The 26,035-nt window shown below is 43.2% G+C and overlaps 1 protein-coding gene across 3 annotated transcripts in view; it reads left to right on the top strand.

Annotated features, from left to right (window-relative positions):
* The window catches only part of RASGRP3 (RAS guanyl releasing protein 3), a 252,417-nt gene that overhangs the window by 104,519 nt on the left and 121,863 nt on the right, over positions 1 to 26,035 (top strand). For 2 of the 3 annotated variants that reach the window (XM_073627726.1, XM_073627725.1), the window contains exons 2-3: positions 2,310 to 2,475; positions 23,850 to 23,960. In XM_073627726.1, coding sequence (XP_073483827.1) covers positions 2,406 to 2,475; positions 23,850 to 23,960 — 181 coding nt within the window. In that variant the 5' untranslated portion in view covers positions 2,310 to 2,405. Of the gene's footprint in view, positions 1 to 2,309; positions 2,476 to 2,709; positions 2,840 to 23,849; positions 23,961 to 26,035 lie in introns of those variants that run through there. The other variant, XM_073627724.1, reaches the window with a different exon arrangement.

The raw sequence follows: 26,035 nt of genomic DNA, 5'->3' as shown, positions 1-26,035 counted from the left end.
CTGTCTCTTGCTGGATGAGGGCTGTCTGTTGCTGGATATGGGCTCTCTCTTGCTGGATAAGGGCTGTCTCTTGCTGAATAAGGGCTGTCTCTTATTGGATATAGGCTGTGTAATGCTGGATATGGGATGTCTCTTGCTGGATAAGGGCTGTGTCTTGCTTCATAAGGGCTGTGTCTTGCTTCATATGGGATGTCTCTTGTTGGATATGGGATATCTCTTGCTGGATAAGAGCTGTCTCCTTCTGGATATGGGATGTCTCTTGCTGGATAAGGGATGTCTCTTGCTGGATAAGGGATGTCTCTTGCTGGATAAGGGATATCTCTTGCTGGATAGGGGATTTCTCTAGCTGGATAAGGGATTTCTCTTTCTCGATAAGGGATATCTCTTGTTGGATATGGGATGTGTCTCTTTGCTGCATACGGGTCTGTTGAAATTGTCTGCAAGTGCCTCTGAGCTTACTTTGGTAATTGCTGGATATTTCCAATGTTTTGTAAATTTTACTACGTTACTGTTCTCTAAAGGGGGCGGTGCTAGGTGTGTAGGGGTGGAGAAAAGGGGTGGTCCTAGGGGGCGGGTAGGGGCAGGGACAGCCGTGACCTAGGAGAGAAAGGTGAGTTCCTGCATCATTTCTCTGAGAAACAAAGACCTGCACATGCACATATGTCTATTATTGCATATGGGCTGTCTATTGCTGGATAAGGGCTGTCTATTGCTGGATAAGGGCTGTCTATTGCTGCATATGGGCTGTCTATTGCTGCATATGGGATGTCTCTTGCTGGATATTGGCGCTCTCTTGCTGGATAAGGGCTGTCTCTTGCTAGATAAGGGCTGTCTCTTGCTGGATAAGGGCTGTCTCTTGCTGGATAAGGGCTGTCTCTTGCTGGATAAGAGCTGTCTCTTGCTGGATATGGGATGTCTATTGCTGGATATAGGCTCTCTCTTGCTAGATAGGGGATGTCTGTTGCTAGATAGGAGATGTCTCTTTCAGGATAAGGGATGTCTCTTTCAGGATAAGGGATGTCTCTTTCAGGATAAGGGATGTCTCTTTCAGGATAAGGGATGTCTCTTGTTGGATATGGGATGCTTCTTGTTGGATATGGGATGTCTCTTGCTGGATATGGGATGTCTCTTGCTGGATATGGGATGTGTTTTTTGCTGCATATGGGGCTGTCTCTTTGCTGCATATGGGTCTGTTGAAATTGTCTGCAAGTGCCTCTGAGCTTACTTGCTGGATATTTCCAATGTTTAGTAAATTTTACTACATTGCTTTTGTATTAACAAATTCCATACAAATTACTTGTATAGCCCCCTAGCCCCCCCCAAATTATACTTGGTTCCCTGTTCTCTAAAGGGGACGGTGCTAGGTGTGTAGTGGTGGGGAAAAGTGGTGGTCCTAGGGGATGGGTAGGGGTGGAGACAGCCGTGACCTAGGGGAGAAAGGTGAGTTCCTGCACCATTTCTCTGAGAAAAAAAGCCCTGCACATACATGTGTGTTAGGCTGTTTTTCTTTTTATTTTAATTAATATTTTTTTTTTATTTCACTTTAACTTAAGTACAACATTTCATGCCTTATGCCAATTAAAATGTATAAAGCCACCTAACATAGTCAATTCAGCAGTAATACTTGTTTGAATTGTTTATTTCAAGGGCGCCTGTTAACTTGCCCTCTCAGACATGAAAGCAACAGGGTCTGTTTAACCCCTGCCACTGCAGAATATCCAGTGCTTTATGGGAGACCATATGACCTCCTCCAATGATGCAGGGCTTGGGCCTGGGGGGCCAGTTGCTAGGCCCATGCACTGTTACCTGATGGAGAGGGTGTCCTCCATCCTCCCCCAAAACTCTGATATCAGCCTCATGGGGTATCTTGAGGTGGCAGGAGCATCAGGGAATAAGGTAGTTGGAGTTGGACTTCAAACAGAGTTTCTACTAAATGAGCATGGCGACAGAGCCTTTTTAACAAAAGATTTTCATATTTTATCTAACAAGAACAATTGAGTACTGTCTATGATACTTTTTTTATTTGCACTAAGGGACACACTCTGAAAGCTTGTCCTGAAAATGTGGATGTTCGTGCAAATAAAAAAAGTATCACGGACAGTACTCAATTGTTCTTGTTGCAAGTGCACTAATACAGCTAATCACCTCAAGCATGTTTTATCTAAGCCTTCCAAACCTCCTGAATCTCCTGATATTTATCATTTCTTGTGTAAATTGGCGGTCCGCTTTCAAAGTTGATCATGTGTAATTTGTATACGTACATTTAGATACTGTACACAATTTATTTATTTCTTTTTTTGTATTGACAGGTTTTCCAAGCGGGATTAAAAAAGGTGCAAATTAGGTACAGCCCACCTGAAATATGGTTTACTTGAGAACAATGAATTATTGATGACTTAGTCAACATGGGATCCACTACATACAGAAAGGCAGCTACACTGGATGAACTTTTGTATACTTGCATTGATATGTTTGGTATGTTTGATAAAATTCTATCTATGATCACTTTGATTATACACTGTTCTTTGAATACATTGTTCCAATAAGGTGACAAGGTCATCTCCTTATATTTGTATAATCTGAACTTGAACCTAAGATGCAAGTGCAGCCACCTTTTTTGTTTTGTACAGTTTAGAAGGGCTAAAAACTAAGGTTTTCTTAGCTGTCTGTGTCCTTCTTAGGGAGCTTTTTTTCTCATTTCCTATCCAGGAAACATGGCAGGAAGTGAGAAGAATATCCCTACTTTTGACAGATGTTCCCACTGACAGACATGCCCTCAATTCCTGTGAAAGTGTCAGCTGTCATCTTTTCAACTTTCACAAGGACTACAAAGACACAAGTAAGTAAAGGTGAATTTCCCCTTTCCAGCTATAAAAATTGTCAGAGACTCAAACCCTTTCCAGTCCCTCAAAAACTAAAAGGAAAGGGTTGTGGCTTTAAGGCGTATTGAGATTAATATAAAGTTTATCACATCCTGCATTATTATTGTAAGGGACTATGTTTGGGTACTTTTTTAGGTTTTATGCACACTGTGCTTCTTTGGTAGCCTTTTCTCCTTACAGGAGAAAAACAGCTTAAAAAATGCAGTAAAGGCCATGTTTTTCACAAGTGTTTCTGTTTGTTCGTCGGCATTTATGAACATTCCTACTTTTATTTTCAAAGCATTCTATTAGCCAGAAAATTAATTTATTCTGGCCTTTAGAATGCATTAACTTGCAAACACACATAAACACGTGTTCATACACGTTTATGCGAGTTTGCGTGTTTTTTCTGCCAAATTGTTCCTCTCTGAACATGCATGTGATGTTTTTTTATTCTGATTCTAAACACTCCATCTGTAAATACCTATGTGTGCATGAACACTAATGCCCCGTACACACGGTCGGATTTTCAGACGGAAAATGTGTGATAGGACCTTGTTGTCGGAAATTCCGACCATGTGTAGGCTCCATCACACATTTTCCATCGGAATTTCCGACACACAAAGTTTGAGAGCAGGCTATAAAATTTTCCGACAACAAAATCCATTGTCGGAAATTCCGATCGTGTGTACACAAATCCGACGGACAAAGTGCCACGCATGCTCAGAATAAATTAAGAGATGAAAGCTATTGGCTACTGCCCCGTTTATAGTCCCGACGTACGTGTTTTACGTCACCACGTTCAGAATGATCGGATTTTCCGATAACTTTGTGTGACCGTGTGTATGCAAGACATGTTTGAGCCAACATCCGTCGGAAAAAATCCATGGATTTTGTTGTCGGAATGTCCGATCAATGTCCAACCGTGTGTACAGGGCATTAGGCTAGCATGGAGAGGTGTTTAGAGACAGAAAGCAAACATTTTAAACGTCTGTAAAACACACATTTTTTAGATGCATTGGAAACAAGGCCTTATAGCAGGGGTCTCAAACTGCCGGCCCTCCAGCTGTTGCGAAACTACAAGTCCCATCATGCCTCTGCCTGTGGCAGTCATGCTTGTAACTGACAGCCTTGCAATGCCTCATGGGACTTGTAGTTTTGCAACAGCTGGAGGGCCACCAGTTTGAGACCCCTGCCTTATAGTGAACAACATAAGGCAACATTTGGCTTTCCAAATGTGGAAAATCCTGCTGTTCTACTTTATGACGCTGGGCTTTGGGCATGTTTCATATATTTGAACCCAACTTTTTTTTATTATTTTTTTTTTTTTTTAAGAGTAAATACTTTTCTCAAATTTTACTGCTGTCCTTAATCCTGTTAGGAAGATCTCACTTCACGTTCTGTCCCTGTGACAGCAGGTCAAGCAGTGAACCAAAGAGATTGTCTCCGAACAGGAAGACACAGACAGTAAAAATAACCTAACCAAGCTTCCAAACCTTCCCCATTTTATTAAAAAAAATGTTGTACTTCAGCCTGTGTCTCAACTGGAGAGATTTCCCATCACTTTCTGTCCAGACAGGAAATGTGACCGCAGTAAAAGCCTGGAAGGTGCAAGGAGCATATAAGTGCCACAACAAAGGTATAGGGGTCCGGGTATAACTTTTTAACACAGAAATTCAAGGAAAACAAAGATATCAAGCCAGCCTATGCATTTTAGGGGTTATTCGGCCCTCCCCTTTATCAGAAGGTTTAGCTGGAACCTTAGTGGTTAAGAAGGGTTAAATCAACTCTGGAATAAACTGTATCCTTTAACAGTTTTGCTGCTAGTTTGCTTGCTGGTTTTTGAGATAGCGCTCTGCCATATAAGATGCTTTAAACAAGCTTTTGGATTAAAGGAACACATACAGTATACTGTGTATATATATATATATATATATATATATATATATATATATATATATATATATATATATATATATATATATATATAAATATTAGCAATACTGTGCTAGTGCGAGAATGATATTTTATTGTAATATTTCAAAATGAATATGGAGGAAAGGAGAATGGAGGGTATGATGGTGAGAAATATGTGCAGTAGAGAAGTGCAGAGGGTATGACGCCAGGTTGTAAGTTGAACTGTACGGTATACTTTGGAGGGCGTGACCGTGGCCAGTTCATGCAGAAAAGGAGTGCAGACAACATGAGAGCAGGCAATGTGTGCAGGAGAGGAGTGCATAACTTATGAAACTAGGCAATATTTATAGGAAGAGAGGTTGAAGGGTACGGCGGTAGGCATTATGTGCAGAAGAGGTGGAAGAGTATAGCAGCAGGCAGTATGTGCAGGAGGGCAGTTTGGAGGGTATGATAGTGGGCAATATGTGTGGGAGAGGAATTTGGTGGGTGGACTTTTTTGAAAGTTTGGAAACATAAAAATGCTTTGTGTTGATGTGTTAAAGAAAGCTAATTAAAGAGATTTTTTTATTTGATGGGTGCATACAATTTTATTTAGCATTTTCTTGGTAAGTCTATATTATTTTAAAAGTACCTCATCCTTTATAAACCCTTTTTAGCATAAATAACATGTAGATATTTATAAATATATAGAAATTGTTAAGACCATACCCTCCAATTGCTGCAGTGATGCAGCACATAGGTGTGCCTTTTGTAAAAAGGGATAATGACCTCCTGCGCTACTCAAAAGCCTATATAATAAGTGGCTGCTGCTGTGACAATGCCTAATCATTCAAACCAAAGCGCAAAAAGAAAAATACAGTGCTGCTGGAATAAATGAATGAGCCCTGTCAATTTGTGCAAACAATGCATGCCGAGACAATATCTATAAATTCGTATGAGTAAATCACAAACAATATGCCCATCAATTGTGCAAACCACATACTAACACCATGCCATAACTGCACTAACATATTGCAAAAATATATTACAAAAATGAGTAGTGCTTAATGAAGTCCACCTCAAAGTACTCTGTGCTGTGTACAAGACAAATCCAAACCAAAAATAGTACAATCTTTTTCAAAACAAAGTCTGTAAATTGCACTGCACATCTGTGAACTTTGTGCACTCCCTGTGTGCCCCCCACCTTCTGCCCGCACTCACCAGATATAAATGACCCTTTGTGCTAACAGGTGAGTCAAACCTTACTTAATAAAACTCCTGGGGAAGGTATTCCTGGTACTTGGTACATCTGTCCACCAATGTCTACCTTCTATAGGATGAAGTTCTCTACAAGCCCAACATTTTCCCCCCACTCCCCGATGGAAGTCACTTAGGTGCAGGTAGACTTTTGCCTACAGCAGGGAGAGCCCTAGAACTTATGTACTTGTTAAAGATGTATGCAAAAACTGAGGTGTTTCACTGATGAAGATCAGGCTGGAGAGGAGGCTTCTCCTGCACCTCTTGTCCAACACCACAAGTAGAGTGGCAAGAGGGCCAATGTAGCAGGCAACAGCAGCTGTTTGTTGCAGGATACAGATGACTGTGGATTACCAGACACTAACCACGGAATACAGTAACACTCTGATCAGCTGACAAGACGCAAGCAAAAAGGGCATCAACAGCCAGGCAGAAAGAGGCACAGTCAGGAGTCGGAGCCGGGGTCAGGCAGCGAGGTACAGGAGCATAAGGCAGCAGTGGAGTCAGGGTATGAGCTGAGGTCACAACGGGTAGCCAGGAATCCAAAGAAAGGTCAGAGGCAAGCCAGGTTGTGCACAGAAAGGCAAATATAGTAGGTCAGGGCACAGGTAAAGCAGGAACTAGATGAACACCACTCAGGAATATGTTCATATCACAATCCAACTTACATAGGCCATTTGGCGCCAATGCCAGTGTCGAGCTTGGCTGTGTCCAAAAGCCTTCTTGTACTGATACGTACTGGGCTTTTCTTACTGCCACATTTTGTAATCAGATTGTTGTTGTTTCTGCCTTGTTGTGTGTAAAATCAGTTTTTGTTTTTGGTATCTATGAATCATTTGCAAATCCAGTGTTTCCATTACATAGTCATCACTTAGGCTGTAGTCTTATTCTGTTCCACCTGAAAGTGGTGATGTGTGCATTTTGATTTGTTGTCTTCTGTTTCATTTATACACTCCATTATCTTTAGTTTATACCTAGTACAGTCTTAAGCTTGTAATTTTGAAGTTACAAAGCTTGGCGGTTATGTTCCTTAAAGTCTTCAAATAACCAGATGGGGCTTGGTCATGAATTTACTTCAATGAATAAGTCCTGTGGTGGGGCAAAACATGTCAGGGGGACGTGGCCTGGGTGGAGTTAGGCTGAGGCTGCTATTACTTATTACAAGCTGGGTTTTTAATGTGTGTGGTGGCTGAGATTTGTATCCATTTGTTCTGCAAAAAATAAGGGAGTTGCTATTAGGGCCGGTTCACACGTGGGCGACTTGTCAGGCGACCTAGCCGCCTGACAAGTCGCCTCCCGTTCTGTACAATGGAACCGTTCTAATCGGAGCGACGCAAGTCGCTCCGACTTAGAAGAAAGGTTCCTGTACTACTTTGGGGGCGACTTGCATAGACTTCTATACAGAAGTCGTCTTGCAAGTCGCCGCGGCAGTCGTGTGCAGGTCGCCTCGGTGAGGCGACCTGCAAGTCGTGCCGCTTCTAATGTGAACCGGCGCTAACTGATTTGTTTTTAAAAGTATGTGTTTTAAGGCTGTCATCCTGGCTTCTAGGAAGTATGTGGTTTCTGAATTACAATCTTGCACATCAGTTTGAGGTCACAGATAGTAAATCCATAATAAAAATGAAAAGTTAGGAGCCTGTATATTTAAAAGCAAGCCAGCAATGGAGCTCCCAGATTTGCAACCTTCACAGGTTCCTTTAAGGTGTCTTTCTCTAATTTTTTAGTTCAAGTGACAATGTCACTTTAAATGTGGGTGCTAATGATACAGAATATGTTTTAGTTTACCTTTTAGCAAATAAGGACTGCAGTTCTCTTTTTCATAACTACAAGAAGTGTAAGCACATTAGTGTCAGAGGCCTGTGTTTTCTTTCTATGTAACAAGCCATTTCTGCTGATAAGCCCCTTTACTGTGATGCTGTAAAACTAGGTTATGCTCAACAACAAGGTGCTGTGATGCCTCATCATTAGCACTGCATGGGACACATCGCCTCTCTATACTGACAGTCTTATATTATTTTTAGAATTATTTCTTCCTTTTTTGGAACTGAAATGTCTGTATGACTGCGGGTGCTACTAAAAAAAGAACAAAAAAAAACTGCATCTTTACCATTGCTAGGATATCCTGATAAATATTTGTTTTCAGACCAGCTGGATTAGACAGTGAAACTATAATTGCTGAGGTTTTAATCCTTCAGACTGTCAGCTGCTCTGGCAATTTCTGTTTCTGGTCATGAATTTTGATTCTAATGCCCTGTACACACGATCGGACATTGATCGGACATTGATCGGACATTCCGACAACAAAATCCATGGATTTTTTACAACGGATATTGGCTCATACTTGTCTTGCATACACACGGTTGCTCAACGTTGTCGGAAAATCTGATCTTACTGAACGCAGTGGCGTAAAACACGTACATTGGGACTATAAACGGGGCAGTAGCCACTAGCTTTTGTCCCTTAATTTATTCTGAGCATGCATGGCACTTTGTGCGTTGGGTTTGTGTACACGCGATCGGAATTTAACCGATCGGATTTTGTTGTCGGAAAATTTTATAGCCTGCTCTCAAACTTTGTGTGTCAGAAATTCCAACGGAAAAAATGCGATGGAGCCCACAGACTATCGGAATTTCCGACAAAACAATCCGATCGCACTTTTCCGTCGGAAGATCCGACCGTGTGTACAGGGCATAAGAAGTATGAGAGTCTTTTGGTATAGACCGAGTCCTAAGAAGCACAATCAAATTCTTATGTTACATTATTCAAAAAGTTCCAAGGCACTCTGCTCTGTTAGTTGCTCTAAATTGCCTATTGACTGGGTATTCTGTAGCTGTACTTCTTTTAATCTGCTGTTGTATGCTATCAACATGAACCCATCTTTGTCCCTACCAGAGTGGCGGTTCTGTGTGCAGGTTGTGCAAAAACATCAGGCACTGCTTATTTACTATCTTTATTCTGCTCACATGGAGAGGGTAGAAAGGAGCATAGACACTGACACAAATGCAAGACAAAACTGAAGAGATAATATGTCAATGCCTTGTAGAATAACAGGATTTAGGAAATACAGCTTCCTTTTGTGATACGGTTTTCACCTTTAACTCCTCTAAATTGGTGTGTGTTTCCCTGTCAGGGTTGTTTTATCACTTTGTTTATACAGTGGGGCAAAAAAGTATTTAGTCAGTCACCAATTGTGCAAGTTCTCCCACTTAAAAAGATGAGAGAGGCCCGTAATTGTCATCATAGGTATACCTCAACTATAAGAGACAAAATGTGGAAACAAATCCAGACAATCACATTGTCTGATTTTTGAAAGAATTTATTTACAAATTATGGTGGAAAAATAGGATTTTTGAATACAGCTTACCTGTAAAATCCTTTTCTTGAGAGTACATCATGGGGCACAGAGTATTCATTACATAGTGGGTTAGATAGGCACCATCGGTGATTGAACACTGGTTAACCACAATTAAAGAGCATTCCTCCCCTATATAACCCCTCCCATACGGGGAGGACCTCAGTTTTGTAGCAAAGCAATAGGTAACCACGTAAAACCCATAGAAGGGCGGGAGCTGTGTGTCCCGTGATGTACTCTCAAGAAAAGGATTTTACAGGTAAGCTGTATTTAAAAGTCCTATTTTCTTGATCATACATCACGGGACACAGAGTATTCATTACATAGTGGGATGTCCCAAAGCAATGCTCATTTGAGGGGAGGGAGACACAGATCAGAAAATATAGACCGCAAACAGACCAGAGGAACTAAACTGCAGCCTGCAGTACACTGCGCCTGAAGGCGGTATCCTCTTGCCCTCTTACATCCACCTGATAGAATCTGATGAATGTATGGACTGAAGACCAAGTCACAGCCTTACAGATCTGAGCCATGGAGGCCTGGTGATGCACTGCCCAAGAAGCACTAACAGCCCTAGTTGAGTGCGCTTTCACATGAAAAGGAGGAGTCTTCCTCTTTATATCATAAGCCTGAAAAATAACCTGTCTAATCCATCTAGAAAGAGTGGATATCGACACTGCTTGGCCTTTCTTATGGCCATCTGGCAGAATAAACAAATAATCAGTTTTCTGTATCTGAGTAGTTGCCTGCAGATAGACACTGACTGCTCTAACCACATCAAGAGTGTGCAAAGATTCTTCCTCCGCGGACTGCGGATCTGGAAAAAAGGATGGTAGGATTACATCTTGATTCAAATGGAATCCTGAAACCACCTTAGGTAAGAAGGAACGATTAGGACGCATAACAATCCTGTCCTTGTGAATAATTAAATATGGCTCTTTACAAGAAAAAGCTGCCAATTCTGATACTCTCCTAGCAGAGGATATGGCTATCAAGAAGACTAATTTTTTAGTCAAAAGCGCTAAAGGAGCTAGGTGCAGTGGCTCAAAGGGTTGTCCCTGTAAAGCCGACAACACCAAATTCAAATCCCATGGGCATACTGGAGGTTTGACTGGCGGATTCAACCGCAGTGCCCCCTGAATAAAGGCCCGGACAAGGGAATGTGAAGCAATTGGCTTCTGAAAAAATACAGACAAAGCCAAAATTTGAACTTTGATAGTGCTCAAAGCCAATCTCATTTCTAGGCCTGACTGAAGAAAGGTCAAGATTCTGCTAATCATATACCTTCTAGGATGCCATCCCCTGGGTTCACACCAGGAAACATATGCCTTCCAGATTTTGTAGTAAATAAGCCTGGAGGCCGGCTTTCCGGCATTGACCAGAGTGGAAAGGACTGACTCCGAGAGCCCACGGTCTTTTAAAATGTGGGTTTCAGCAGCCAAGCCGTCAAATTTAGACTTCGTAAAGCAGGGTGGCAAATCGGATCCTGTGTGAGCAGATCTGTCCGGAATGGGAGGACCCAAGGCCTGCTCACTGCCATCTTTACGATCTCTGCATACCAAGGTCGTCTGGGCCAAGCCGGGGCTACTAAAAGGACTGACTTTGCTTCCCTTTTGACCCTTCCCAGGAACCGCGGAAGAAGTGGGTTCAGAGGGAAGCCATACATTACATTGTACTGATCCCATTGGATTGTCAGAGCATCTGATCCCTGAGCAAGTACATCCCTTGTTCTGGACACAAATTTGTCCAGCTTCCTGTTGAATCTGGACGCGAATAGATCCACATCTGGTGTTCCCCACCTTTGACATATGGTTTGGAATATGTCGGGGTGTAGGGACCATTCTCCTGGGCATAATTGTCGGCGGCTTAAGAAATACGCTTGCCAATTTTTCCACTCCTGGGATGAATACCACAGACAGGCAGGGAACATGGCTTTCTGCCCATGCAAGAATGCGATTCACCTCCCTTTGGGCATCCAGACTTCTGGTGCCTCCTTGGTGATTGATGTAAGCCACAGCCGTGGCATTGTCGGATTGTATCCGAATAGGATGACAGTGTAGCCTGTAAGACTAGTCCGTGAGGGCCAAGTAAATTGCCCGAATTTCTAGAATATATGGGCAAGCGTTTCTCGGTTGCAAAAAAGGAAAAGAAAGGCGCCTCTAAGTGCAGTATGTAAAATTTAATAGAGTGCACAAAGGGTTAAAAGCACTTACAAGATTGTTGAGTTAAAAGACATGATAAAATCAGGAGTCCTCATCTGTGGCATGTGTCCATCCTCAGCACGGTGGTAGAGAGCAGTGTAGAGCCGTCCAGCAGCTGTAAAGCGTTCTCATGCGTGTTGAAAAGAGGAGGCAGCAGGGAAGCCTGTATTCACTGCGGGACACACAAGGCTGATGGTGTCAGTGTAGAGAAGGGGGTGGTAACGCGTTTCGGAGCATGTGCGGCTCCTTCTTCCGACCTCCTCCTTTTTTATATCTTCAGAGTTGCTTCTCCTCTAACCAAAGTGCTGCCAGAAGTGCCATCTCATCACTATCATCCCTCTGACCAGCTACCCACCTCCACCAGAGCGCCCTTATCACCTCTATGTTTCTCGGTTGCAGACCATCTTCCCTGCGTGCATGTTTCTTCCAGAACTGCTCCCCAGCCTGTCAGACTGGCATCTGTGGTTACGATCTTCCATTGTAGTGGAAGAAAGGCTTTGCCTTTCAAAAGATTTTTGGTTCGTAACCACCAATTGAGGCTTTTGCGTATCCTTGGGGATAGGCACATCGGAAGATCCAAGGCATGAGTCTTTTTGTTCCAAGCTGCGAGAATGCTTCTCTGCAGGGGCCTTGAGTGAAACTGGGCAAAAGGAACAGCCTCAAAAGTGGCAACCATCTTTCCTAACAGTCTCATACATAGCCGAATGGATGGACTCTTTTTGCTTAATACTAAGTGGACTAGAGCTCTTACGGCCTTGACCTTTGTCTCTGGTAGAAACACCCTGCCTTGAGCGGTGTCTATGATCATGCCTAGATACTCCAACCTTGTTGAAGGTTGCAAAGAAGACTTTGCTAAGTTGATTATCCAGCCTAGTCTTTCCAAATGTCTTACTGTCTTGAAGACAGCGCGGTTCAGGTGTGCCACCGATTGCTCTATGAGTAGCAAATCGTCTAGATAAGCTACCACAGTTATGCCCTGAGCTCCTAGATTTGCTAAGAGAGGGTCTAGAATTTTTGTAAAAATTCGAGGAGCTGTAGCGAGACCGAAAGGGAGGGCCACAAACTGGAAATGGCGCTGGTCTACCACGAACCTTAGATATCTTTGGTTAGTGGGAAAAATTGGCACATGAAGATATGCATCCTTGATATCTATTGATGCCATAAATTCTCCCCCCCTGCAGGGTGGAGACCACCGAACGAATTGACTGCATTCGGAAGGATCGAATGAGTAGAAACTGATTCAGATCCTTTAGATATAGGATGGGTCTGACATCTCCATTTGGCTTTGGAACAGTGAAGAGATTCGAGTAGAACCCTGAACTCTGATCTTTTGGGTTCATTTCTACTATCACTCCCTGGGATAGTAAGCGAACTAAGGCCAGTAGTAGCGGTTCTCGCTTTACTGGATCTTTGGGAACTCTTGACCTTAGGAAACGAGCTGGTGGAAGCTCTAGGAACTCTATTTTGTAACCTAGAGATACTGAAGAGACCACCCACTTATCTTGAACCTCTTCCCGCCAGGCTCCTGAAAACTGTAGGAGCCTTCCCCCCACTCGGCCAAGTGGGGGCGCCCCTTCACAGGGAAGTTTTGGGGCTCTGCTTGGCAGGCTTTCGTCCCCAAGCCTTTTTCTGCCCTTGGGTGTGACCCTGGGTCTTTCCTCCGAAAGTAGATTGGGAAGGCCGTCGCCACTGCTTAGAGCCTGATGTTCCAGGGGAAGGGGAAAGAGACCGTTTGAATGGTGGATGTTTACTCCTCTTAACTGGTAGGAGTGTAGATTTACCACCTGTCATTTTTGGATAAAATTATCTAGGTCATCCAAAAATAGGCGTTCCCCTTTGAATGGGAAGCCAGCTAAATATCTTTTGCATGAAAGCTCTGCTGCCCAACTTTTAAGCCAAAGGGACCTGCGCATGTGTACCAACAGGAGAGACAAACAAGATGCTTGCTGGGCAGAATCCAGAATGGCATCAATCATAAAACACAGCACCTGAGGAAGGGAATACTGGGAATACTGCACAATACTGCACAATACTGCACAACCTGATGCTGAGTAGGTGTCTTAGGTTAGCCTGGATCCGACCACTTTAGGATGCTCACTGCCCACACTCTGTGTCCATCTGTTTACAGAGCTCTGAACGCTCTGGGCTTTTAAATTAGCCTATAAATAAACTTAATTGCGCTAGCAAAAAAAAAAATTTTTTTTTTTTTTTTTTTCTAATAATGAAAAAAATTAAAAGTGCTTAGGAAACACAATGTATGTATACACAGTGAGTGCATGAAATACTTATGCAAAAGTGGAAAAATTATGTTAAAAGTCAATAATCATAAACTGATAGTCAGAACCAGACTCAGCTCATCCCTTTACAATTTCAGAAGTTAAAAAACAAAAGAAGAGACAAAAGGGCAAAACAATGAATCCTGAGAGTATATAATATAATAATTCCAATGTCTATGGACCCTTCTTAAAGGGGGGGTTTTTCTACTTAGCCCATAGGGGAAAATACTATAACCAGGTGCTCATGTGGCATTATATCACCCATTATGTCATGCGTTGTCAATAAACGCATTGATCTCAATGTCAACATTAAGCCCTCTTGGTTTGAGACACCCCATCTTGAATATCCACCCCATTTCAAGTTTGGATATGGCTCTTCTCTTGGGTCCCCCTCTCCAGGGAACACTCAACCTGTCAATACCCACAAATTGTGTACCTCCAGGATCCTTATCATGTACATTCAGGTAGTGTTTGGATACTGGATGTCCTATAAATCCTCTCTTGATGTTGCTGATGTGCTCGTTTAACCTGACCTGAAGGGGGCGGACAGTACGTCCCACGTACTGAAACCCGCATGGACATGTTAAAAGATACACTACGTGGGTGGTGGAACACGTAATAAATGATTTTATTGTAAAGGTTTGTGAGGTACTAGTCGCATGGAAATGTGTTACCTTCCGGTCTTTGATGGCATTAACCGTACAAACCGCACATTTCCTACATCTATAATACCCCACTAGATTTTGGAAAAACATTGGTTTCCTTATTGGAGGATCACATACACTGGGAGCTATTGATGCTCTAATTGACGGTAATCCCTTAAAGACCACCTGGGGTCTCTCCGGAAGTATGGGGCCCAGTATATTATCATTTTTGACTATGTGCCAATACTTGTGTATCAGTTTTCTTATTATAAAATGTTGATGGGAATAATTAGTTACAAAAGGGCAAATAAAGTCCTTCTTTGGGGTGTTCCCTGTCTCTATATGGTCTTTTAGTAGGGATTCCCTGTCTAGTCTCTCAACCTCCTCCACTCGCTCCTTTAAGAAAGACGCATCATAGCCCTTTTCTAGAAATCGCTCCGTAAGAACTTGGGACTGAATCCTAAAGTCATCGATAGAGGAACAATTACGTCTAATTCTTACATACTGGCTTTTCGGGACTGAGTCAAGCCAAGCTTTATGATGACAACTATCTCGCGATATAAATGCATTGCGATCTGTAGATTTAAAATATGTGGAAGTCGTTATCATATCTCCTTCCCCCCTTATCTCAAGGTCCAAAAAATTAATCGAACTTCGACTGGATTCATAGTTAAAATGGATCCCTCTATCGTTCTCATTTAGACTTTCCATAAATTGACGCAGGGAATCATGGGTACCGTTCCATAGGAGGAGGACGTCATCGATGTATCTTGCCCACAAGACTAATTCTGGTCTACGTTGGGCATAGATGACGTCCTCCTCCCACTTACCCATGAATAAATTAGCCAGGCTGGGGGCAAATTTTGCCCCCATGGCTACTCCTTTTTTCTGTAAAAAGAAAAGATTCTTATGCCAGAAAAAATTGTGAGTTGTAGTATACTCCAACAGGTCCATAATAAACTTCTTTTGTTTTCTTGGCAGTGTCACGTCCTTGTACAGATAATATTTAACTGAGGATATACCCCAGGCATGGGGGATCACCGTGTACAAAGACGTGACATCCGCCGTAACTAGCCAATATCCACTTTTGTATCCACAATCCTTTAGTAGGTTAATGGCATGCCTACTGTCCTTGATATAGGCGGGCAAAGAACGAACCAGGGGTTGCAGGAAGTTGTCAATATATTTACCGGCCCTCGAGGTGATCGAATCAATGCCGCTAATGATTGGGCGGCCGGGTGGATGGACAGGGTCCTTGTGGACCTTTGGGAGATAATATATAATAGGTATCCGTGAAGATACGGGAACCAAAAAAAATTTTTCTTTTTTATTTATAACACCTAATCTAAAGCCATTCTCCACAATGCTCTCAAGTTCCCTCTTATATTTATTCCTAGGGTCTGACCTTAAGGGGCTTTTAAATTAGCCACCTGGCGTCTGCACACCTGCAGTGGAGGACTTCACTGAGTGTGTATCTGAAAGGCACGTAAGTTTGCTCCTTACTCCCTCTAGTGGTAGAAATCAGGTAAGACATGCAACTACTCACTGTAAATCCATTTGTAATATAAATATATATATATATAGGATTAACTTCTCTTACCTGTCCCCGCCGCAGGAACTGCTGAGAACAGACAGTTTCCAGCCTTCACCCATCACGGCGGGTAGCGTTGTGCCAACCTTCAGGGTTTTTTGGGTTCCTACTCAGAGAAACCTCTTACCTGGACCCGTAAAAGACTCTACGAGAAACTTTTGTGCCACTGTTTTAATAGCACACCAAGCCTGGTTTTCTCAGAGCCCAGTCCTCCAAAGAGAGACTTACAGGCAAAACTGCTTCTTCAGATGACGAGGCCCAGGTACCATACCATCTTGGGAGTCAAAATATCGGCCCAAGATATGGATCCGGTCAGCATAGACCTTTAAGCCCCCACAGGGACCAAACTGGAGCTTTCTTCACAGCACACATAACCACCTTAGACACTGGTGAAAAAACTGAGGTCCTCCCTATATGGGAGGGGTTATATAGGGGAGGAATTCTCCTTACTTGGGGTTAACAAGTGTCCAATCACCGATGGTGCCTATCTAACCCACTATGTAATGAATACTCTGTGTCCCGTGATGTATGATCAAGAAATAAGTATTTGGTCATCTACAAACAAGCAAGATTTCTGGCTCTCACAGACCTGTGTCTTCTTCTTTAAGAGCCTCCTCTGTCCTCCACTCATTACCTGTATTAATGGCACCTGTTTAAACTTGTTATCAGTATAAAAGACACCTGTGCACAACCTCAAACAGTCACACTCCAAACTCCACTATGGTGAAGACCAAAGAGCTGTCGAAGGACACCAGAAACAAAATTGTAGACCTGTACCAGGATGGGAAGACGGAATCTGCAATAGGCAAGCAGCTTGGTGTGAAGAAATCAACTGTGGGAGCAATAATTAGAAAATGGAAGACATACAAGACCACTGATAATCTCCCTCGATCTGGGGCTCCACGCAAGTTCTCACCCCGTGGGGTCAAAATGATCACAAGAACAGTGAGCAAAAATCCCAGAACCACACAGGGGGACCTAGTGAATGACCTGCAGAGAGCTGGGACCAACGTAACAAAGGCTACCATCAGTAACACACTACTCCGCCAGGGACTCAGATCCTGCAGTGCCAGACGTGTCCCCCTGCTTAAGCCAGTACATGTCCGGGCCCCTCTGAGGTTTGCTAGAGAGCATTTGGATGATCCAGAAGAGGACTGGGAGAATGTCATATGGTCAGATGAAACCAAAGTAGAACTGTTTGGTAGAAACACAACTCGTCGTGTTTGGAGGAGAGAGAATGCTGAGTTGCAATCAAAGAACACCATATCTACTGTGAAGCATGGGGGTGGCAACATCATGCTTTGGGGCTGTTTCTCTGCAAAGGGAACAGGACGACTGATCCGTGTAAATGAAAGAATGAATGGGGCCATGTATCGTGAGATTTTGAGTGCAAACCTCCTCCCATCAGCAAGGGCATTGAAGATGAAACGTGGCAGGGTCTTTCAGCATGACAATGATCCCAAACACACCGCCCGGGCAACGAAGGAGTGGCTTCGTAAGAAGCATTTCAAGGATCTGGAGTGGCCTAGCCAGCCTCCAGATCTCAACCACAAAAAAACTTTTGGAGGGAGTTGAAAGTCCGTGTTACCCAGCGACAGCCCCAAAACATCACTGCTCTAGAGGAGATCTGCATGGAGGAATGGGCCAACATACCAGCAACAGTGTGTGACAACCTTGTGAAGACTTACAGAAAACGTTTGACCTCTGTCATTGCCAACAAAGGATATATAACAAAATATTGAGATGAACTTTTGATATTGACCAAATACTTATTTTCCACCATAATTTGCAAATAAATTCTTTCAACAAATCAGACAATGTGATTGTCTGGATTTGTTTCCCCATTTTGTCTCTCATAGTTGAGGTATACCTATGATGACAATTACAGGCCTCTCTCAACTTTTTAAGTGGGAGAACTTGCACAATTGGTGGCTGACTAAATACTTTTTTGCCCCACTGTATCTGTATTTCATCTGTGTTGTGTTTGGGACTATTGCCTTCACCAGCCAGTGCTGTTGCATCTGTACTGACTTTCGCACATCAGATTCTGTCTCTTCCTGCATTTTGGCTAGGCTCCTCCGTCTTGTTTTTTTTAATCAGAATTGTATTGGCTTTGGTTTATTATGCTGTTCTGATCTGTTTTGGTCACAACTTCTGATCCGATTGATTGTATTGTGTTGGCATAGGCTTCTAAGCGTGTCTGTTTTGATTTACATGTTGTTGTCTCTATGTCATAAATGTCACGTCTACCTCAATGCAGGTGGTCAGACACTATAGCTAGCTACTGTGTGCTTCACCTATAACAGCCCTCTTTCCTTTAAGGCAGGCAGGCCTACCAGTACTTGGTTGCCCCCAGGACTTATATACAATGCTATAGTGTCTGGCCACCACACCAGGGCAGATGTGAACAGAGCAAACAACAGACTATTTGCAGTTTAGCAGACAGATAGCGTGGTTCTAAGATGGTCCAGGTAATAAGGCAGGCTGAGTACAGGGAATAGTCCAATATCCGAACCAATGACAGTCTAGGTAAAAGGCAGGCTGAGTTCAGGGAATAGTCCAATATCCGATCCGAGTCATACACAGGGAAATCCAACAGCAAAGCAAGGCGGACAAATGGTCGGCTTGATCAGGAACAATGCAGGTAACTTTCCCTATCACAAGCAAGGGATAGAGTGTTCGGTTTGCTTATATCAGGTGACTGATCAGATCTATCACCTTGCAGGTGAATACAGACAGGGGAAAAGCAATAGCCAACACCTGGGTGCTGGAATGAGGAACAAGGGCACTAAATGATCATGACATTACCCCCCCCCCCCCAGGAGGGGCCCCGGACCCTCAAAGACCAGTTGGAAGTCCAGCACAAGACCATCAGACTGGGCAGAGGTCCATGGATCCACGAGGTCAGGCTGGTTAACAGGGGACGTGTCACTGGACAGCTGAAACACGAGTGGAAATATAAAGAGCCCTGAAAAAAGTATTGACAGCCCCACCTAGCCGAATGAGGCAGTTTATCCAAAGAGTGGATTGAACCTCTTAGACCGGTTAGAGAAGTAGAGTGAGGCCAGGTTACAGAAAGCCCTGAATAAGAAAAAGCAGAAGGCACAAAGGGCATGGGCCAGACCAGCACAATTGATGCATCGCCTTGCACAGCGGCTGTCTGAATCGCATCACCAGAAAGTCCTGAATAAGAAAAAACAGAGTTCAATGGGCATGGGCTGGACTGGCATTACTGATGCAGTGGCCGACTGGGCCGCATTGCCAGTTGTAGTGACTATCTGAATCGCATAACCAGAGAGAGAGTCCAGCATATGAAAAGCGGGAAGTTCAATGGGCATGGGCTGGACTGGCATAATTGATGCAGTAGCCGACTGGGCCGCATCGCCAGGTGTAGCGACTGTCTGAATCACATTGCCAGGCGCATCAACTGTCTGTATCGCATCACCAGGTGTTAGCGACAGTGGAACAAGTTAGCCTGGCTGTGTGTCCAAGGGAGTTTAGCGACAGGCAAAGGTAGGGGTAATCCAGGGGGCTTGACTTCTGAGGATTTAGAGGAATTTTACAAACAGGTCTTTAAGGCTACGAGACAACGGATAAACTCAGTTTCTAGGAGGAGGAGGTTCAGGCTGTGACAACTGGCTGGAGAGGTGGCCTGCAGAGAATTCAATAGACTTGTCAGCGTCTTTTGGTATAACAGAGTCATATGAAGGTACATGGTTATGTAAACTGTAGTCACATTTGGAAACGTTGCCATGATCAGGATCTGACTAGGACTGGAATAAAGGCACGTGGCTGGTACTGGCCACACAAAAGTTATACATGGGCAACTGTTCAGCGGTTTTAATGCAATTCTGGATGCAGGTCTGGGACCAGGACCCAATCTCCTCTGCAACCCGGTCTATGTGCGTGTTGTGAAGTTTAAGCCAGGGATACCCCAAGATAAGTGGATAAGCATGAGAAGAGATCAGGTAGAAGCTGATTGTCTCCCTGTGAAATTCCCCAATGGTCAGGGTAATAGGTACCGTACACAAGGTCACCAGGCCCATGGACAAGGGGGAATTATCAATGGCTAAGACTGAGAAGGGTCTGTGCACCTTAGTCACCGGAATCTGTAGACTGTGTGCTAGGTCCCTATGAAAGAAATTGCTAGCAGCACCAAAATCAATGAAAGCAGAGAGGTGGTGAGAAAACTTGGCAGAACTAATGTTCCTTGTGCAGGAACAAATAAGCCATCTCTGAGGGAAACAGACACAGTATGGTCTATGGGAGCAGACCCCACCCTCACTAGACTCTTGGTGTTTCTCGGCTTATTAGGACAGCTAGCAAAAAAGTGCCTGTGTTTGCCACAATATAAGCAGAGATCCTGAGATCTGTTTCTAGCCTTTTCCCCAGAGAATAAAGTGGAAGCGAGAATTTGCATGGGCTCATCCTCCTGGAGGGGCTGAGAGGGCTCAGGAAAAGAAGAAAAGGTGGGCAGCATACTAGGGGAAAAGAAGCAAGCCTCTCTGTACGCCTTCACGTAAACGCCTGTCTATACGGATGGCTACTTGCATGGCTTCATTCAATGACTTTGGTTCAGGGTAGTCCTTGTAGGAATCAAATAAGCCTAACCAGAATTGGCTTCTTAAAGCGTGGTCATTCTACCCTGAGTCAGGTGCCCAGCGGCGGAAATCAAAAGTATTGCTCAGCGGTGCATTTACCGTGATGTAATGACCTAAGATTAGCTTCTGCTGAGTGGGCACAAATAGGATCATCATAGAGTAAACCCAGGGCCTTGAAAAATTCTTCAACTCACCCTATGGCTGGGTCATCTGCGGAGAGACGAAAAGCCCAAGACTGGGGATCCCCCTGCAACCATGTAATAATCAGGCTGAACCGCTGTGCTTCAGAACCAGAGGAGTGTGACTTGAGTTTAAAGTATAGCATACAACTATTTTTAAAGTTAGAAAACACATGGGGGTCACCAGCAAAACGGTCAGGCGGGTTACTAGGCTCTGGCTCCTGCGTTACTGCTGGAGGTGTGTTTACACACATAGACAGCTTCTGGACTTGGCGTGTCAGTTTGCAAAATTCCTTAGCAAATAAACAGGCCTGTGCAGAGTCCATCTTGACAGAAAATTTTGTTAAAGGCTTGTGATAATGTCACAAATGTCACGTCTATCTCAATGCAGGTGGTCAGACACTATAGCTAGCTACTATGTGTTTCACCTATAGCAGCCCCCTTTCCCTTAAGGCAGGCAGGCTTACCAGTACTTGGTTGCCCCCAGGACTTATACACAATGCTTTAGTGTCTGGCCACCACACCAGGGCACACGTGAACAGAGCAAACAACGGACTACTTGCAGTTTAGCAGACAGTTAGCGTGGTTCTAAGACAGTCCAGGTAATAAGGCAGGCTGAGTTGAGGGAATAGTCCAATAACCGATTCAATGACAGCCTAGGTAAAAGGCAGGCTGAGTTCACGGAATAGTCCAATATCCAATCTGGGTCATACACAGGGAAATCCAACAGCAAAGCAAAGCACACAAATAGGAGGCTTGATAAGGAACAATGCAGGTAACTGTCTCTATCACAAGCAAGGGATAGAGTGTTCGGTTTGCTTATATCAGGTGACTGATCAGATCAATCACCTTGCAGGTGAACACAGACAGGGGAAAAGCAACAGCAAAGGCCAGGGTGCTGGAATGAGGAACAGGGGCACTAAGTGATCATGACACTCTACTGCCAGTCAATGTCTGTTCCTGTCTGTCTGCTGTGTACTGCCACTTCATCTGTCATTACTGTCTGTGGTTGTCCAGCTAGGGAAATGCATGCCAGAAGTTACCCTGCTGCCCAAGTCCATTTGTACCTTCAATAGCTCTGATGAAGAGCAGGCACTCATAGACTTTCCACCTTGAAGAGAACCCTTCACCATCAACTTGAAACCCAGTATACTCCTAACAGGAGTCCCCCATAACCCTGTACTCACTCTCCTATGTGTCTGCATTCCGCTTAGGTGTCTGTTCCTGCTCTGCCATGGCTTGCTACTTTGCTCCTAAAGTTCCAAATTCCCAGTTTCCTGCCACCATTTACAGATTCTTAACAGCTGCTTTACTTATTGCCGCTAGCTTTCCCTTTGGATGGGTGCATATGCTGTCAGAGAAGCACATATGTAACTTATGTAAAAAACATTCTAGCAGCCTAAGGATGCACATTAAATATTATATTCTATACAGAATAAGCAGCCATTCTCTTTTCTTCACATCCTTTTTAATGCTTGTAGCTTTTGAGGCAGGCATTAAAAAATAGAAAACATTGAACATATTAAAAAAACATCTCAATTCCATGCCAGGTCTGTATCAGGTAGTAGCGATGTATCTATAAAACAGCATGGTACAATACAATATGACACTCAATGAGAGTAGAGCACACCGTGCCTGTACAATAATGGAATCATCACCTAATTCTAATTAGTGCCTACTTTTCTCACTTCATTGCCGAATACAGAAGTACGTCATGTCTATGCCTCTTCGCATAGTTATTTTAATAATTGAGGTCTTGTGTTTCTGGTGCTGTGGTTTTATCTTTCTTTGTAAATAACCTAAAAAAATACATAGTTAATGGTACAAAGTTTACATACAATTCCCTATAGGGTCTATAAAGTTCATCCATGTCTTTATGGACCTTGCTTTGTGCACTGGTGCGCAGTCATGTTGGAACAGGAAGGGGCCATCCCCAATATGTTCCCACAAAGTTGGGAGCATGAAATTGTCCAAAATGTCTGATACCTTAAAAGTTCCCTTCACTGGAACTAAGGGGCCAGTCCCAACCCCTAAAATACAACCCCACACCATAATTCCCCCATCCACCAAATGATTTGGACCAGTGCACAAAGCAAGGTCCATAAAGACATGGATGAGCGAGTTTGGGGTGGAGGAACTTGTCTTGCCTGCACAGAGTCCTGACCTCAACCCGATAGAACATCTTTGGGATGAATTTGAGTGGAGACTGCGAGCCAGGCCTTCTCATCCAACAACAGTGCCAGACCTCACAAATGCGCTTCTGGAAGAAAGGTTAAACATTCCCATAAATTGTATAAAAAGACGAAACAAAAAATACTCTTGCGCACTGGTGTGTTGGCTAAAAAGTCCCAAAAGCTCGAGAAGGACTATGGATTTCGGCTTTGCTGCTCTCAAAGGATGGGATTGTCCTAATGTTAAAAGAAAAGAAGAAAAAAGAGAGCGCACCAGCCTAGTGCATTATCCTTGACAGGTTTATTTAATTAAAAACAAGATAAAAACTACTCACAAAGGTCGAAGAGAACAATCGCATAGTAATCGCACAGAGGCAATTATTCCAGTGGTAGCAGTTTTCCAGGTCCCAGGAAGGAGGCATACGGACTACTGCTGGCTAACGCGTTTCGAAGGTTACCCTTCTTCATCAGAGCCTTGACCTTGTGAGTAGTTTTTATCTTGTTTTTAATTAAATAAACCCGTCAAGGATAATGCACTAGGCTGGTGCGCTCTCTTTTTTCTTCTTTTCTTTAAACATTCCCATAGACACACACCTAAACCTTGTGGACAGCCTTCTCAGAAGTGTTGAAGCTGTTATAGCTACAAAGGGTGGGCCAACTCAATATTATAACGGACTAAGACTGGAATGCCGTTAAAGTTCATGTGCGTTTAAAGGCAGACATCCAAATACTTTTGGCAATATAGTGTAATACACAGGTAATGCATATACTTATTATTCATGTAACTACCTTTTTTTTTTTTTTTTTTTTTTTTTTACAGATGAGAGGGGTAATCTGCATCACAACAATTTGTTGCCAAGAATCGTTTTGTTAATGCATCGTTGGTATTTGTCTTCTACTGAACTTACTGGAAAACTTCTCTCAATATATCCTTTTGTTAAAGTGCACTGCACAAATTGCAGCAGAACACTCCTGGTTTAGAACCCGCTTTCCAAATGTGTCTGTGTAGTCAACCATAATTGGCAGCACAGTTAATCTGCTGATTTCATGCTTGGACACAAAGTCAAGTGGCGACCCATTCTAAACACCCAATTTGTACTGTCGCCCAGTTCAGATCCTGACTCATAGTTCAAGAAACACTGCCCTAATGATTTCTAAAACTGTTAAGAAATAGCAAGTTTAAATGTAATTTAGGAGACGACTTTGGAAGAAACAGTAGTCAATAAAATACTCCTAAGTACAGTATTATACTATAAAACTTGTGGCTTAGTGATTGATAATTCATTTTATGGAAAAATTATAGATTCTTTCTCATTTCTTGCTCATTGAGAAACACAGAGAGACTGGCAGGTTATATTGCTGCCTATGGAAGAATTGGACAAAGAAGTGTCCTAGGAAGGTAGATGCCTGTTCTCCACTCTGCTATGAAAAATCTAACCTTTTTTCTAGCTACCATCTTTTACTTTATTCAAAATTTTTACTTCTATATGCAGCTATCTGGATCACCTTTCCCCGGCCTGGACTGCATGTTATGGAGCTAACCTGGATTGTAACTTTTGGACACTGGACCTGCATTGAAGTGCCTTCCAGGCCTGCATGTACAGCACTTGTGAAAGTTAACTGCGGAGCCCTTTCTGGGTTCATTGCTTAAGCAGGACCTTGTCACTGAAGACTCCTTTTGTGAGTAGACCATAGGGGCCGAGCAGTGGAAGCTACTTTGTTACTAACTGTGTTGAGGAATGCTAAATTTCCTCAGACTTTTAGGTCTTACCACAGAAAGGATTAGCACAGGGGGATTGAGTGGAGAGAGTGTCCCATGCTTCCTCCACACTCTTTACCACTATTCAGCTTTAAGGAAGCACCTTCCTACTGTTGCTCCCACTGCAAGAGACACGTGAAACTCTCCTTTATTTATCCTTGCTGTCCACCTACAGTAACCTGGCCACCTTGGGCCACCTGACCCTACATCTGCCTTCCAACAGTTGGTACGTATCAGAGGCCTGGTCTCATACCCTGAGCACATTGCCTTCTACTTGTGGTGCAACATATTTGGATATTTGAGGCATCTGACACTTACAGTCCATAATTGTGCCCTCCACTAGAGTTTATGCCATCTTTGAAGTCTTCTTTAGGTCTGTGGAGCATGGTTGCTTCCGCCGCTCTATCCAAGGAGGATTTCACTGCAGTCATGCTGAATTTTATGGGCCAAATAGCACTACTGATTTTTTTTTCAAAATTTCCAGGCAAATGTTCAGGTCTCATCTGATGCCATCTTTGGGCGTAAGGTCCTCAAGCAGCTCTTTGAGCTGCAGATAGTCACCCGTTCTTTTGTTTTTTGTGGGTCTGTCAGTGTTTAGTTGCTTTTTCCCACTGCTTTTGGACATTCCAACAGTCTTTCAATTCCAGTGTCTCTTAAGGAATGAGAAAGAAAAAGAGATGTTTGTGGTTACCATGCAATCCAATTCTTTGAGTCTAAGGAGGGATACAGGTCTCACTCTTTTGGATTATGTTCTTGTTACTTCTTTCCCACAGAATTGAGGGATGCTGGGAGTAGGCAAGGTTATATTGGGCTGGCCCACAATTTTTGTTTGACAGTGTCCAATCTTCATCTAGGAGGCAGTATAACATATAGTCTCTGAATTCCTGTGTCCTTTAATGAGCAGAGAAGCACATTTTTTTAAGTAAAGCAATCAGCTATTTTGTTTTAACTCTTTATTTTCAGTGACAAAATATACAATACACCAGACAAAACAAACCCTAGTTGCTGCTCCAACACGGCTTAACATAAGTTAGATTACATCAGGTCAAACATAGGAATGATAAGCAATCAACTATTTTGAATGTAAAATTAAACTTTATTATACAACATCATAGAATAGTTGATCACAGTCATATATGGTTGCTCAACATGTTCTTAATGCATACATTTAAGAGCATACTTAAATACAAAGTATATCCGAGTTCCACTAAAACCATAAATCATATTTAAGCTAGAGAAACATTAGA

Source organism: Aquarana catesbeiana, linkage group LG04 (genome assembly GCF_042186555.1).
Source record: "Aquarana catesbeiana isolate 2022-GZ linkage group LG04, ASM4218655v1, whole genome shotgun sequence".
Classification (NCBI taxonomy): Eukaryota; Metazoa; Chordata; class Amphibia; order Anura; family Ranidae; genus Aquarana; species Aquarana catesbeiana.
The sequence above is the reverse complement of the archived record's forward strand: the minus strand, read 5'-3'. Positions and strand labels throughout refer to the sequence as shown.